General features: G+C 50.3%; 1 protein-coding gene across 6 annotated transcripts in view; it reads right to left on the bottom strand.

Annotated features, from left to right (window-relative positions):
• Nucleotides 1-3,839: 3,839 nt before the first annotated feature.
• The window catches only part of LOC147115446 (choline-phosphate cytidylyltransferase A-like), a 60,405-nt gene continuing 48,282 nt past the window's right edge, over nt 3,840-15,962 (bottom strand). For all 6 annotated transcript variants that reach the window (XM_085989701.1, XM_085989704.1, XM_085989705.1 and 3 more), the window contains exons 7-9: nt 15,078-15,220; nt 9,469-9,657; nt 3,840-7,294 (exon numbers count right to left, since the gene is read on the bottom strand). In XM_085989701.1, coding sequence (XP_085845827.1) covers nt 7,097-7,294; nt 9,469-9,657; nt 15,078-15,220 — 530 coding nt within the window. In that variant the 3' untranslated portion in view covers nt 3,840-7,096. The remainder of the gene's footprint in view (nt 7,295-9,468; nt 9,658-15,077; nt 15,221-15,962) is intronic.

The following is a 15,962-nucleotide window of genomic DNA, read 5'->3' as shown; positions in this document are numbered from 1 at the left end:
CTCAGTGGGCAGCACCCTCGCCTCTGAGTCAGAAGGTTGTGGGTTCAAGTCCCACTCCAGATGCTTGAGCACATAAAACTAGGCTAACACTCACTCCCAGTGCCAGTACTGAGGGAGTACTACACTGTCGGAGGTGCCATTTTCGGATGAGACGTTTAACCGAGGCCCCGTCTGCTCTCTCAGGTGGATGTAAAAGATCCCATGGCCACTATTTCGAAGAAGAGCAGGGGTGTTCTGGGCCAATATTTATCCCTCAAATCAACATCACTGAAAATTATCTGGTCATTATCACATTGCTGTTTGTGGAAGCTTGCTGTGCACAATTGGCTGCCACGTTTCCTACATTGCAATAGTGACTCCACTTCAAAAGTACTTCATTAGCTGTAAAGTGCTTTAGGAGCTCCTGAGGCTGTGAAAGGTTCACTCCCTCCTGAATCCTCGCGGTTTTTAAAATCCAGGCTCAGCGCGCGGCTTCCTGCTCCACCAATGCAGGTTCTTTCCTCAATCCTACTTTCTAGCTCACAAGTGCCAACATTTCTCTGTCTCCATCGCAACATCTCTGTAATGGGCACACCCGAGACAGCAGTTAGAGGCACTACAATAGACGTTAGTTAAGAACCTCAGAATTAGGAGCGGGAGTAGATCATTCGGCCCCTCGAGCCGGCTCCGCCATTCAATAAGGTCATGGCTGATCTTCGACCTCAACTCCACTTTCCTGCACTATCCCCATATCCCTTGATTCCCTTAATATCCAAAAATGTATCGATCTCTGTCTTGAATATACTCAATGACTGAGCCTCCACAACCCTCTGGGGTAGAGAATTCCAAAGATTCACCGCCCTCTGAGTGAAGAAATTTCTCATCTCAGTCCTAAATGGCCGACCCCTTATTCTGAGACTGTGACCCCTGGTTCTAGACTCCCCAGCCAGGGGAAACATCCTCCCTGCATCTACCCTGTCAAGCCCTGTAAGAATTTTGTATGTTTCAATGAGATCACCTCTCATTCTTCTAAACTCTGGAGAATATAGGCCTAGTCTACTCAATCTCTCCTCATAGGACAATCCCCCCATCCCAGGAACCAGTCTGGTGAACCTTCGTTGCACTCCCTCTATGGCAAGTATATCCTTCCTTAGGTAAGGAGACCAAAACTGTGCACAATACTCCAGGTGTGGTCTCACCAGGGCCCTGTATAATTGCAGCAAGACGTCTTTACTCTTATACACAAATCCTCTAGTAATAAAATGCCAACATTTGCTTTCCTAATTGCTTGCTGAACCTGCATGCTAACTTTCAGTGATTCGTGTACAAGGACACCCAGATCCTTCTGAACACCAACATTTCCCAATCTCTCAGCATTTAAAAAATACTCTGCTTTTCTATTTTTTCTACCAAAGTGGATAACTTCACATTTCTCCACATGATATTCCATTTGCCATGTTCTTGCCCACTCACTTAGCCTGTCTATATCCCCTTGAAACCTCTTTGCATCCTCCTCACAACTTATGCATCCGAGGATGCGGAGGGAATTGAGGGTGGAAATCGCGGAGGTACTGGCCATAATATTCCAATCCTCCTTAGATACCGGGGTGGTGCCAGAGGACTGGAGAATCGCAAATGTTACACCCTTGTTCAGAAAGGGTGTAAGGATAAACCCAGCAACTACAGGCCAGTCAGTCTAACCTCAGTAGTGGGGAAGCTTTTAGAGACAGTAATCAGGGACAAAATTAACAGTCCCTTAGACAAGTGTGGATTAATTAAGGAAAGCCAGCATGGATTTATTAAAGGCAAATCGTGTTTAACTAACTTGATTGAGTTATTTGATGAGGGTTATGCAGTTGACGTGGTGTACATGGATTTCCAAAAGGCGTTCGACAAAGTGCCACATAATAGGCTTGCCAGCAAAGTTGAAGCCCATGGAATAAAAGGGACAGTGGCAGCATGATTACTGTTAAGTCTGTGTGTTCTAGTTGTAATTACTAACACAGACTACAAGATTAAAGTTCAACAGGTCTTTACTGGTTGGAGGTCAGGACTATACTAAAATACAATATTACTACACAGTGCTTATATACCGGTGGTCACCACCGGTATTACGTATACAGCAGCCAGAGAAAGTAGTACATCTCTTAAGGTGGAACAGGCTTAAGTTCTCTTAAGGTGGAACAGGTTACATACACCACAGTTACGGAATTGGCTAAGTGGCAGGAAACAGAGTAGTGGTGAACTGTTGTTTTTCGGACTGGAGGAAGGTACACAGTGTGGTTCCCCAGGGGTCGGTTCTAGGGCCACTGCTTTTCTTGATGTATATTAATGACTTGGACTTGGGTGTACAGGGCACAATTTCACAATTTGCAGATGACACAAAACTTGGAAGTATAGTGAACAGTGAGGAGGATAGTGATAGACTTCAAGAAGACAGGCTGGTGAAATGGGCGGACACGTGGCAGATGAAATTTAACGCAGAAAAGTGCGAAGTGATACATTTTGGTAGAGAGAATGAGGAAAGGACAAAGAAACTAAATGGTACAATCCTGAAGGGGGCGCACGAACAGAGAGACCTGCGGGTATGTGTGCACAAATTGTTGAAGGTGGCAGGGCAGGTTGAGAAAGCAGTTAAAAAGGCTTACGGAAACTGGGCTTCATAAATAGAGGTATAGAGTACAAAAGTGTGGAAATTATGATGAACCTGTATAAAACACTGGTTAGGCCTCAACTGGAGTATTGTGTCCAATTCTGGACACCGCACTTTAGGAAGGATGTGAAGGCCTTAGAGAGGGTGCAGAAAAGATTTACAAGAATGATTCCAGGAATGAAAGACTTCAGTTACATTGACAGACTGGAGAAGCTGGGGATGTTCTCCTTGGAGCAGAGAAGGTTGAGAGGAGATTTGATGGAGGTGTTCAAAATCATGAGGGTCTAGACAGAGTAGAGAGAGAGAAACTGTTCCCATTGGCGGAAGGGTTGAGAACCAGAGGACACAGATTTAAGGTGATTGGCAAAAGAACCAAAGGCGACATGAGGGAAAAAAAATTTACGCAGCGAGTGGTTAGGATCTGGAATGCACGGCCTGAAAGGGTGGTGGAGGCAGGAGGCAGACTCGATCACGGCTTTCAAAAGGGAGTTGGATAATATCTGAAGGCAATAAATTTGCAGGGCTACGGGGAAAGGGTGGGGGAGTGGGACTAGCTGAAATACTCTTGCAGAGAGCCGGCACGGGCTCGAGGGGCCGAATGGCCTTCTTACGTGCTGTAATCATTCTATGATTCTACATTCCCAGCTAGCTTTGTATAATAGCCTGCTGCTAATCACTCGGTTGGGCTTGGGGGGGGGGGGGGGCGGAGGGGGGGTGCGTGCGTGTGATGGTCACACCTTGAACAACTGGCAACTTTCGACAGCACCGCTCAAACCCGTGATCTGTACACCACCTAGGACAAGGGCAGCAGGCGCTTGGGAACACCACCACCTCCAAGTTCCACCTCCGAGTCACACACCATCCTGTCTCAGGAATATATCGGCCGATCCTTCGTCGTCGCTGGGTCAAAATTCTGGAACTCCCTCCCTCACAGCACTGTGGGAGTACCTTCACCACACGGACTGCAGCGGTTCAAGGCAGCAGCTCACCACCCCCTTCTCAAGGGCAATTAGGGATGGGCAATAAATGCTGGTCTTGCCGGCGACGACCACATCCCAAGGAATGAATTTTAAAAATGCAGTGCCTGAGGAACTTGTACCTTGAGCAAGTGTCAAGTTCCACCGGGAGAACATTTTTTACACTGAGGAAAAGAACCACACACACCAACCAGTTCGATAAGAGAGAGAAAGCAGACACAAGGCTGAGCTTCTTTTAACGCTGTGTTTAATCAGACAATTTTTCCACTGTTTAACAGTTGTAAGTTGATTAAAAGATCAGCACCGAATCCACTTATTGACAACATGCAACTCCATTAAAAATCTCAGTTCAGAGCCAAATTTCCACACTTTCCACTTCAATTTCTTTAATTTATAAAAAGCCCCTCGCTCTAAATCGGTTAACAAAAAAAATCTAGAAATCGAGTCTTAACACTTTCGAAAATATGCACTTTTTTTGATGTACAAATTAAAATGATCCACGAGGATTGCCCACAGAAACAGACTCTGTGCATTGCATAAATCACACACAGATTCTGTACACCAGAGTAACAGGCCAGTAATTCTAGTCCTCCTACCACCCAACATTGAAGAGAAGGCTTGAACGGTTTGGGATGACTGACTTCACTAACAGTAAGACACCCCGACCGCAAGCTCTGGTTAGATCCAAGCCCTCCCACAAGATGCAAGGCAACCCAGCTGAAGGTCCTGAACCTTCCTCGGCCTGGTTTTGGAGAGCGAGCTGATTACCTCCTGGCTGGGAGGCTACTGTTACCAGACCTACTGTGTCCCGCATTCCCAGGGAGCCCCCTCAATGAATTTCAGGGAACCAGGGAAAATGATTGGGGCCCTTGCTCGAGGAACACTGTCCATCATTCCCCAAACTCCTCCTCTCCTTCCCGATGTGAGGGCGTCGCACAGTCGGCAAGCACCGCCCCCGCCCCAACCCAACCGCCAGAAGAGGCCCGCCCGTCGGTGCTCTTGTATTCTGCCGCTGGGATTGCCTCTCGGCCACTCCCTCCAACAGTGAAATGCTGCGAAACTGGCTTCAGTACATCGCCGCGTTCGAGCCGCAAGCCTCACAAGATGGCGCCGTGACACGAGAAACGCAACACGGGAAACGCGGAGACGGGCGCACACAAGCTGGGGTTTTGGCAGTCTTCTCCCGTTTCCCGACATTACCGCAGCGACTGCATTTCACGCAGCACTTCATGGACTGCGAAGTGCTTTGGGATGTCCCGAGGTGGTGAAGGGCGCCATATGAATGCGTGCACTTTCTTTAAAGCACCTCTAGAAACCCGAGACAAGGATAACCCAGAGCAAAGTGCAGATTTCAGTGCAGCCCATTTATACTCCAGTGTTATTACAGAACAGTATGTCATAGAATAACTGCCACACAGCAAGTACCCAGTGCTCTGAACTCACCCTGTTTACAGTGCGGGGATGTTAAAAAGTCTCAAAAAAGAGACGGCGAATTTTACGAAATCCTGAGAAGTGAAAAATAATGAGGCACAGCCCAGCTCGCAGGGCAACAAACACCTTTACAATTCAACTTCTCTCGATTGTAAAGCTCCCCACAGTGTCCTGCGAGTGCTTGTGATTTCTGGGCTCTTGGCTTGTTAACTAGCCTGGATCTGAACGATTTGTGACGTTCGGTAATAATTAGCCCAATCACTTTTAAAAAAGAAAAATGAAAGTAGAACTTGCTGGAAATGTACAGCAGATCTGCCAACATCTCAGCAAAGACAGATTAAAGTTTCGGTTAAACACCGTCAGTTCTGATGAAGGGGCCACATCCAAAACACTAACCCGTCCTTTCTTTTTGCAGTGCGGGCCAGCTGTGCATCTGCAGAATGGTTTGGCTTTTTTAAAATTTCAATCTCCTTTCTTTTTATTTCTGAGGGTAACTCTCCGCAGAGGGACTGGATGAGTACAGAATAGAGCCCTGTTAGTTATCGGTCCGAGTGCAAAACGCTGGACTCGCCTGCAAACATACACAAGTATAAAACGTGTAAACAACACACCGTGACCACCCCCCCAAACATAACCCACGTCCACGAGCGACACACAGGCACGCACATCACACGCACCAATCTATACCAACAGGATTCCCAAGGTCATTCCGATACAGTCCTTAAACTAATAGCTCTGAGCAGCAGGGTCATAGAAAGCAATATCACAATCCTTTCAAAGTAGATAATACACGAGTGGAATCCAGTGTGAGCAGCACCTTAAACATGTTCCGTGCTTTCGAAGTGCAAAAAGGATTGATTTATACACCAATGTGACTCAGAAGTTACATCTGTCAAGTGCCACAGCAACTTGTACACAGCAAGCAGTGAGTTACAGCACAGGCCGTCCCCAGTGACTCACAGCCAAGTTGAACAGTGCAAGCTTTGCTTGAGACAGAAAGCTCAGCCACGGCACCCAGGCCCCTCTCTGGGCCGTACCCAGTAAAGACCTCCCTCCAGAATCAGGTAAAAGCCCGTCATCCCGTTGGAAAGTCCGCCTTGGCACCGCCACCCCCACCCCGCCCCGAACCCCGCTCCATCACTGACCAGTCGCGGTCGCTGTCTATACTGGCATGCAAGGCAAACCCCAAAAACTCTAGGGAAGGAAATCAGAACCGTTGCATAAGAGGGGAGCTGTCGTCACAGATCGCCGACCCCTCGATTAGATGTCAGCCGGTGGTGAGGGTGCATTCCACCTAGCCCCCCCCAAAACCCCCACCGCTGTTCTGCCTCGTCTCTGCCAATGCAACACTGGCAGCTGCTGCTCCCCGAAGGGCCGAGGCGATCAACTGCCAATCCCCACCCCCCACCCCGCCGCAGATCGACACTCTGAGCCAGCCCACCAGCGAGACGGGTAGGGGGCAGGATTTGAAATGTGGAGGCACTGAAATAGGAACAAGGGCTGGAGGCTCCGTCGATTCAACTGTAGGCAATGGCCACGCACCGACTCCTCCATCACCGGGGAAACGATTCAACCGGGGATGGGAGCCCGAGGGTGGATATGAGCCCTCCCCAACACATTCAGTCCCTAAACCTGGGGTGGGGGGGGGGGGCGTAAAATTTCTAGCCTCACATGCAAGCATTCACACACAAGTCCCGACTCGACTGTGATACGACACAAGGCCTAAAATATAAAAAGCAAGCCATTTTTCCCCTGCGGTCTTTTCAAATTTTTTTTTTTTTTAAATTAGTTTAATTTGCTAAAAAGAAAAACCAGTTTACATCATTATCGATCCGTTTCCCTGTGGAAAATGATTTGTCTTTAATGTTTTAATTCCAAAGTCCAACTTGTCCCCATTTGTTCAGACTTCCTGCCTTTCTGAGCGAGCGAGCGATACTTGCTTCATTTCTGTGGCCTCTCAGACCACGGGCAATCAATCGATAGATAGAATTGGTGGGGGGGCGGAGAGTAAATGAAGACTCCGGGGTGCAGGGGGGAAGAAGAGAGAGGGACCCCTTTACTCTGAATCGTCGTCACTGATGTCGTAGCCGGCTGCGTCCGACTCCGGTTTCGGCGAGCAGGGCGGCGAGGTCTTGGAGAACGGCCATCGGAACGTGGGCGAGGGGGAACGCTCCCGGGTCGGGCTGTTGCTCGGACTCTGCTTCGGAGTGATGGCTTGTAGCATTCGGCCTTTGCCCTCTTTCAGCATGTGTTTCTGGGGGTTTTTTTGGGATGGGGGAGGGGGGGGTGGGGTAGCAAATGAAAAAAAAAAAAAAATCGACAGATTTGTAAACCTGCACGACGTCGTAATCGCCCCCTTCCGATAGAACAGTAACTTGCATTTATACAGCGCCTTTAAGAACATAAGAAATAGGAGCAGGAGTCGGCCATACGGCTCCTCGAGCCTGCTCCGCTATTCAATAAGATCATGGCTGATCATCGACCTCAGCTCCACTTTCCCGCCCGATCCCCATATCCCTCGATTCCCCTAGTATCCAAAAGTCTATCGATTTCATTCTTGAATATCCTCAACGACTGAGCATCCACAGCCCTCTGGGGTGGAGAATTCCACATTTCCATTTAACAAGGTAAAAACGTCCCGAGGCGCTTCACAGGAGCGATTGTCAAACAAAATTTGACACCGAGCCACATAAGGAGATACAGGAAACTTTGTGCTATCCGGCACCGACGGGACCGAGCTGTTGCCGTCCCATCAAAACTGCCGGACAAACCAGCGCTAATGTTGAAACATACGGAGCTTTTGAGCTCCGTATCTGGCAACAAACCCTGTTGCTTAGCAACAGCTTCTAAACAGTCGGCTGTACCTTGCAAGCGTCTCTGTAGCTTAGCAACAGCTTCAGTGAGACCTTGCAGAGCCTGACTGGTGAAAAAAAAGCAACGAGAAGAAAAAAAAAATAACGAAACGGCTCCTGATTTTTGCCGGTGGATCGAGCATTCCGGACAGTTAGCCTCCGGACAAACCAAAGTTTCCTGTATTGGGACAGGTAGACTTTAAGGAGCATCTTAAAAGGAGGACAGAGAGGTGGAGAGGTTGAGGGAGGGAATTCCAGAGCTTGGGGGCCAGGCAGCTGAAGGCACGGCCGAGAACAGAGGGGTCAGAGTGGGAGTGGTGTGGAGAATTATAGTGACAGGCGAGAATTAAGCTCGAGGAACAGCAACTCAACTTTCGATTAGGCACTTTACAGCCTTCCGGACTCAACATTGAGTTCAACAATTTCAGACTATAACCTCTGACATGAGTCAGTCATTCATGAAAGAAAGACTTATGAAATAATACTGAGCGGCCTACGGGTGGCGCTGTCCAGGGAGAGTATAAATACTCGGGCACGGGCCCAGCTTGCGCAGGACATTCTTAACAGGAACTAGTGAAGGATACAACTAGGCCTCCATGTTGTAAAACAGTTGATTAAAGCTTTGTTTAACCCAGTGCCTAGTAGTTTTCTTACGTCAACCTCTGCCTCCATTTTTTCAGATGGCAGCTGTTGATCATTCTGCTATTCCCATTTACACCTCTTCTAGACCCATCTTTTGTTTTGTTACTTGTCCCATTACCATCTCCTTTTGCTTTGTACTATCATATCTTTTGTCATTTATTCTCTCCTGCCTTCCACCCTATCACAGACCTTCCCCCTTTTGTTCTTTCCCTGCCTCTGCACCGGTTATATCTCCGGCTTTTTCCAGTTCTGACGAAAGGTCATCGATCTGAAACGTTAACTCTGTTTCTCTACAGATGCCGCCTAACCTGCTGAGTGTTCCCAGCATTTTCCGTTTTTAATTCAAAAGTATCTAATTGGCTGTAAAGTACTCTGGGGCGTTGCGAGGTCATGAAAGACGCTATATAAATGCAAGTTCTTTCTTTATGATTTTTACTCTCCCCTTTAATCATAATTCTTTTCCCATGCACTCCTGTTCTCTCTCTCTCTCTCTCATGTTTTACTTTACCTGGGTAGCACCCTTATTTAAAAAATCTACTTCTGCCTAGCGTAGCCCTTTTAAATTTCTTCTGCCTGGTGGGGCCCATTTTACTCATCCCTTCCAATTTTGATTTACCTGCTCCCAGCGGAGGTTCAACTTGTTCGGAGCTTAGCTGCATTTAAATCGCAGACGATTATACTTCCCCATCTCCCAGCTCCCGACAAGAGTCAATCTTCCACTATATATCTTCCTTTGCCAGCTGTAGGGTTTTCTGTGCTTCGCTGCTTACGAATAAGAGTTACAAGATCGCTAGGAGACCTTCAGAACGCCTGTGGCCTGAGGTTGGGTTTCTGATGACCCACGAATAAACTCCTCCCCTCTCGCCCCCGAGCTCTTAATCTCTTTTACTTTTGTTTTACTGAATTTCCCCGTTTATTGTGCAGATGTGCTCACCAACGCTCCCTCCGGGCCAAACATCTCCAGGAAGTTCCCGATGAATTCTCTTGACTTTTCCTCCCATTTCTGAATCAGGTCGATGCTCTTCTCCTCAACTTTCTGGACAAACTCCTTCGACTTTTCCTCAACATTTTTAACTTTCTGTTTAACTTTGTCGACTCGTTCCTGCAAGTTGTACTTCTTTTCCTGGAAGGCAGAGGGAGTGAGAGACAGGGAGTGAGAGACAGGGAGTGAGAGACAGGGAGTGAGAGACAGGGAGTGAGAGACAGGGAGTGAGAGACAGGGAGTGAGAGACAGGGAGTGAGAGACAGGGAGTGAGAGACAGGGAGTGAGAGACAGGGAGTGAGAGACAGAGAGTGAGAGACAGAGAGTGAGAGACGGACACATGCACACAGCGACAAGAGCGTGAGGCACGCACAGATCAAGTGTGTGCGGAGTGAGGGACACGTGCGGAGTGAGTGTGTGAGAGAGACACACAGATGTGTGCGAGACACACACACACACCGAGTGCAATGAGAGAGACAGAAAGTGATAGTATGTGTGAGTGTGTGTGGAGTCAGAGAGAGAGTGAGACAGAACTAAACAGTGAGAGTGAGAGACACAGAAAGTGAGCATGCAAGAGAGAGAACGAGAGAGAGCGAGTGTGACATGTGCACAGACTAAGTAATGAGGAAAGGCTGGAAATACTCCAGACTCGAAAGGAGGTGAATAAGAGGGGACTCACAGAGGTATATGTGTGGTTTAAATTTAAATCATGACTGTAGGAGAGGAGGACTTGGGTACAAACTGGTTAAAAACAAGCTGAAGACTAATGTCAGGAAGCACATCTTCACCCAAAGTGAGTCATACTTGGAATGGTAGGATAATGGAGCCCAAAAACTCTGGAATCATTCAAGAGATTAGTAGATGCTGTGATGGGCCGAATGGCCTCCCTCATCTGTACTCAATCTTTGTGAAGTGGTTTGTAGGGATTGGCAAGCGCAAACACTGAGTTAGCACCAGGGCAGTCCCTGCCTACACCAGTCAAAGCAGAGGCAGGACTGCCTGCCCAATGGGTGCCATCTTCGACAATAAAAACATAAAACACTGGAAAACATATTGTAGGTTCGTCAGCATCTTAACATATCAGCAGGAGACTTAAGTCACGACCGTACGAGAGAGGCAGGAGAGTCTCTTGACATTGACGGACCAAAGTAGAGAGGCTGGAAATGAAGGCCACCACCTTGGAGATAGGCAAACTGTGGTTCCCTTCAGAGGTGAAGGGCACTTTAAGGTACAGAGCAGCACAACTTCAACGCAAGTGGAATTTTATATTAAAACTGAGTGGTTCTAGAATGTCTCACACACCAGCAAAAATAAGCGAGGATAGCAATTCAATTCTTCCACACGTTTAGAACAACAACATAATAAAATTACCGGAAAGAGATATTTGACGCTGTGCAGTAGCTATTGATCAACAAAGAGGAAATGAATAAGGGACCGAGCTTTCAATTTACAGCTGGGCTGCGGCTTAACAAAATCCCAAAACATCGGCCTCTCTGGAGGAATGTGGGGGAGCTGGTGTTGGGAAGCAGAGAGAGAGAGAGAGAGAGAGAGAGAGAGAGAGAGAGAGAGAGAGAGAGAGATCGGAGGAGAGCTGGAACGTGGTGTTGGGAGGCAGGAGGGAGACTGGAGGAGAGCTGGAACGTGGTGTTGGGAAGCAGGAGAGAGACTGGAGGAGAGCTGGAACGTGGTGTTGGGAAGCAGGAGGGAGATCGGAGGAGAGCTGGAACGTGGTGTTGGGAAGCAGGAGAGAGACTGGAGGAGAGCTGGAACGTGGTGTTGGGAAGCAGGAGGGAGATCGGAGGAGAGCTGGAACGTGGTGTTGGGAAGCAGGAGGGAGATCGGAGGAGAGCTGGAACGTGGTGTTGGGAAGCAGGAGGGAGATCGGAGGAGAGCTGGAACGTGGTGTTGGGAAGCAGGAGAGAGACTGGAGGAGAGCTGGAACGTGGTGTTGGGAAGCAGGAGGGAGATCGGAGGAGAGCTGGAACGTGGTGTTGGGAGGCAGGAGGGAGACTGGAGGAGAGCTGGAACGTGGTGTTGGGAGGCAGGAGGGAGACTGGAGGAGAGCTGGAACGTGGTGTTGGGAAGCAGGAGGGAGATCGGAGGAGAGCTGGAACGTGGTGTTGGGAGGCAGGAGAGAGACTGGAGGAGAGCTGGAACGTGGTGTTGGGAAGCAGGAGGGAGACTGGAGGAGAGCTGGAACGTGGTGTTGGGAAGCAGGAGGGAGACTGGAGGAGAGCTGGAACGTGGTGTTGGGAAGCAGGAGAGAGACTGGAGGAGAGCTGGAACGTGGTGTTGGGAGGCAGGAGGGAGACTGGAGGAGAGCTGGAACGTGGTGTTGGGAGGCAGGAGGGAGACTGGAGGAGAGCTGGAACGTGGTGTTGGGAAGCAGGAGGGAGACTGGAGGAGAGCTGGAACGTGGTGTTGGGAGGCAGGAGGGAGATCGGAGGAGAGCTGGAACGTGGTGTTGGGAAGCAGGAGGGAGACTGGAGGAGAGCTGGAACGTGGTGTTGGGAAGCAGGAGAGAGAAACTGGAGGAGAGCTGGAACGTGGTGTTGGGAAGCAGGAGAGCGACTGGAGGAGAGCTGGAACGTGGTGTTGGGAGGCAGGAGAGAGAAACTGGAGGAGAGCTGGAACGTGGTGTTGGGAAGCAGGAGAGAGAAACTGGAGGAGAGCTGGAACGTGGTGTTGGGAAGCAGGAGAGCGACTGGAGGAGAGCTGGAACGTGGTGTTGGGAGGCAGGAGAGAGAAACTGGAGGAGAGCTGGAACGTGGTGTTGGGAAGCAGGAGGGAGACTGGAGGAGAGCTGGAACGTGGTGTTGGGAGGCAGGAGGGAGACTGGAGGAGAGCTGGAACGTGGTGTTGGGAAGCAGGAGGGAGACTGGAGGAGAGCTGGAACGTGGTGTTGGGAAGCAGGAGAGAGAAACTGGAGGAGAGCTGGAACGTGGTGTTGGGAGGCAGGAGGGAGACTGGAGGAGAGCTGGAACGTGGTGTTGGGAAGCAGGAGAGAGAAACTGGAGGAGAGCTGGAACGTGGTGTTGGGAAGCAGGAGGGAGACTGGAGGAGAGCTGGAACGTGGTGTTGGGAAGCAGGAGGGAGATCGGAGGAGAGCTGGAACGTGGTGTTGGGAGGCAGGAGAGAGATCGGAGGAGAGCTGGAACGTGGTGTTGGGAAGCAGGAGGGAGACTGGAGGAGAGCTGGAACGTGGTGTTGGGAAGCAGGAGGGAGACTGGAGGAGAGCTGGAACGTGGTGTTGGGAAGCAGGAGGGAGACTGGAGGAGAGCTGGAACGTGGTGTTGGGAAGCAGGAGGGAGACTGGAGGAGAGCTGGAACGTGGTGTTGGGAAGCAGGAGAGAGACTGGAGGAGAGCTGGAACGTGGTGTTGGGAGGCAGGAGAGAGACTGGAGGAGAGCTGGAACGTGGTGTTGGGAGGCAGGAGGGAGACTGGAGGAGAGCTGGAACGTGGTGTTGGGAAGCAGGAGGGAGACTGGAGGAGAGCTGGAACGTGGTGTTGGGAAGCAGGAGGGAGACTGGAGGAGAGCTGGAACGTGGTGTTGGGAAGCAGGAGAGAGACTGGAGGAGAGCTGGAACGTGGTGTTGGGAAGCAGGAGAGAGAAACTGGAGGAGAGCTGGAACGTGGTGTTGGGAAGCAGGAGGGAGATCGGAGGAGAGCTGGAACGTGGTGTTGGGAGGCAGGAGGGAGACTGGAGGAGAGCTGGAACGTGGTGTTGGGAAGCAGGAGAGAGAAACTGGAGGAGAGCTGGAACGTGGTGTTGGGAAGCAGGAGGGAGACTGGAGGAGAGCTGGAACGTGGTGTTGGGAAGCAGGAGAGAGAAACTGGAGGAGAGCTGGAACGTGGTGTTGGGAGGCAGGAGAGAGACTGGAGGAGAGCTGGAACGTGGTGTTGGGAAGCAGGAGGGAGATCGGAGGAGAGCTGGAACGTGGTGTTGGGAAGCAGGAGGGAGATCGGAGGAGAGCTGGAACGTGGTGTTGGGAAGCAGGAGGGAGACTGGAGGAGAGCTGGAACGTGGTGTTGGGAAGCAGGAGGGAGACTGGAGGAGAGCTGGAACGTGGTGTTGGGAAGCAGGAGGGAGATCGGAGGAGAGCTGGAACGTGGTGTTGGGAAGCAGGAGGGAGATCGGAGGAGAGCTGGAACGTGGTGTTGGGAAGCAGGAGGGAGATCGGAGGAGAGCTGGAACGTGGTGTTGGGAGGCAGGAGGGAGACTGGAGGAGAGCTGGAACGTGGTGTTGGGAAGCAGGAGGGAGACTGGAGGAGAGCTGGAACGTGGTGTTGGGAAGCAGGAGGGAGACTGGAGGAGAGCTGGAACGTGGTGTTGGGAAGCAGGAGGGAGACTGGAGGAGAGCTGGAACGTGGTGTTGGGAAGCAGGAGGGAGATCGGAGGAGAGCTGGAACGTGGTGTTGGGAAGCAGGAGGGAGACTGGAGGAGAGCTGGAACGTGGTGTTGGGAAGCAGGAGGGAGATCGGAGGAGAGCTGGAACGTGGTGTTGGGAAGCAGGAGAGAGACTGGAGGAGAGCTGGAACGTGGTGTTGGGAAGCAGGAGAGAGACTGGAGGAGAGCTAGAACGTGGTGTTGGGAAGCAGGAGGGAGATCGGAGGAGAGCTGGAACGTGGTGTTGGGAAGCAGGAGAGAGACTGGAGGAGAGCTGGAACGTGGTGTTGGGAAGCAGGAGGGAGATCGGAGCAGAGCTGGAACGTGGTGTTGGGAAGCAGGAGGGAGACTGGAGGAGAGCTGGAACGTGGTGTTGGGAAGCAGGAGGGAGATCGGAGGAGAGCTGGAACGCTCAGTCCGACATGGAGCATTTTGCAGCAATCAACACTGAAAGGTGCGCACCGCTTCCACTTTAAAAAAAATTAAAGGGGTGGATTTTTCTCTTCAGTGCGGAGATGGGGGGTCATAAACCCCCAGCAAAGCCCAAACGATTTTCCGTCCATTTATGGCTCTTACACATGTGTGATCCTTCCTGCCCGATTTTGCACCATCATCACAGAATCATACAGCACAGAAGGAGGCCATTCAGCCCATCGTGCCGGCTCTCCAATAGTCCCACACCCCTGCTCTTTCTCCACAGCCCTGCAAATCTTTCCTTTTCAATTATATATCCAATTCCCTTTTGAAAGTTACTATTGAATCTGCTTCCACCACCGTTTCAGGCAGCGCATTCCCAGATCACAACAACGCGCTGCGTTTAAAAAAGACATTTGATTCTTTTGCCCATTACCTTAAATCCGTGTCCTCCGGTTACCGACCCTCCCTGCCGGTGGAAACAGTTCTTCCTTATTTGCTCTTATCAAAAACCCCTCATGTCTTATCCCACATCAGTCCAGGTGATGCTTTGCGCCCAAGCAATGACGAGAAAGCCCTGCTTCGCCAATGCCCAACAGTGAGCGTGAAACATAGAAGATAGGAGCAGGAGTAGGCCATTCGGTCCCTCGAGCCTACCCCGCCATTCAATGCGATCATGGCTGATCATCCAAATTCAGTACCCTGTCCCTGCCTTCGCCCCATATCCCTTGAAATGCAGGAAATTGAACTCCCACTTACGTTTATGAAGCTGACGTTGAGTTCCTTGGCGGTATAACCGCGCTGCAGGTTCCTGCGCACGTACACGTCGTAATCCCGCACGATTCTGGTAATGATGTCTGATGTGGAGATCCCTTCCGTTCTCTGAGTTGGGGCAAACATGCCTGTAAGCCACACACAGTAGAGGGGCGTTTATGAGATCACTGAGCCTTAAAATACTCCCTGGTGTTAGTGAGAAAGAACGCGCATTTATAAAACGCCTTTCAACGCCTTGAGACATCCCAAAGCGATTTACAGCCAATGAAGTACTTTTTGAAGTGTAGTCACTGTTGTAATGTGGGAAACGTGGCAGCCAATTTGCGCACAGCAAGCTCCCACAAACAGCAATGTGATAATGACCAGGTCATCTGTTTCAGTGATGTTGATTGATGAGGGATAAATATTGGCCAGTACACCGGGGATAACTCCCCCCTGCTCCTCTTCGAATAGTGGCTGTGGGATCTTTTACATCCACCTGAGCGCGCAGACGGGGCCTCGGTTTAACGTCTCATCCGAAAGACGGAACGCTGGACAGTGCAGCACTGAAGCGTCAGCCTAGATTATGGGTCCAAGTCTCTGGAATGGGACTTGAACCCATTGACGTAAGAAAACTACTAGGCCCTTGGTCTAAGTATTAAACAAGGCTTTAATCAACTGTTTTTCAACATGGTGGTCTAGTTGTGTCCTTCACCAGTTCCTGTTAAAGAATGTCCTGAGCAAGCTGGGCCCGTGCCCGAGTATTTATACTCTCCCTGGACAGCGCCACCAGCAGGCCACCCAGTATCATTTCATAAGTCATTTTCACATGACTGACAAGATTTGTCACCCATGACCTTCTGACTCAGAGGCAAATGCTACCCACTGAGC

Source organism: Somniosus microcephalus, chromosome 6 (assembly GCF_052327205.1).
Source record: "Somniosus microcephalus isolate GS21.2 chromosome 6, FLI_Smic_1.0, whole genome shotgun sequence".
Classification (NCBI taxonomy): Eukaryota; Metazoa; Chordata; class Chondrichthyes; order Squaliformes; family Somniosidae; genus Somniosus; species Somniosus microcephalus.
Note: the sequence above shows the minus strand (reverse complement) of the source record. Positions and strands in the feature narration are given on the sequence as shown.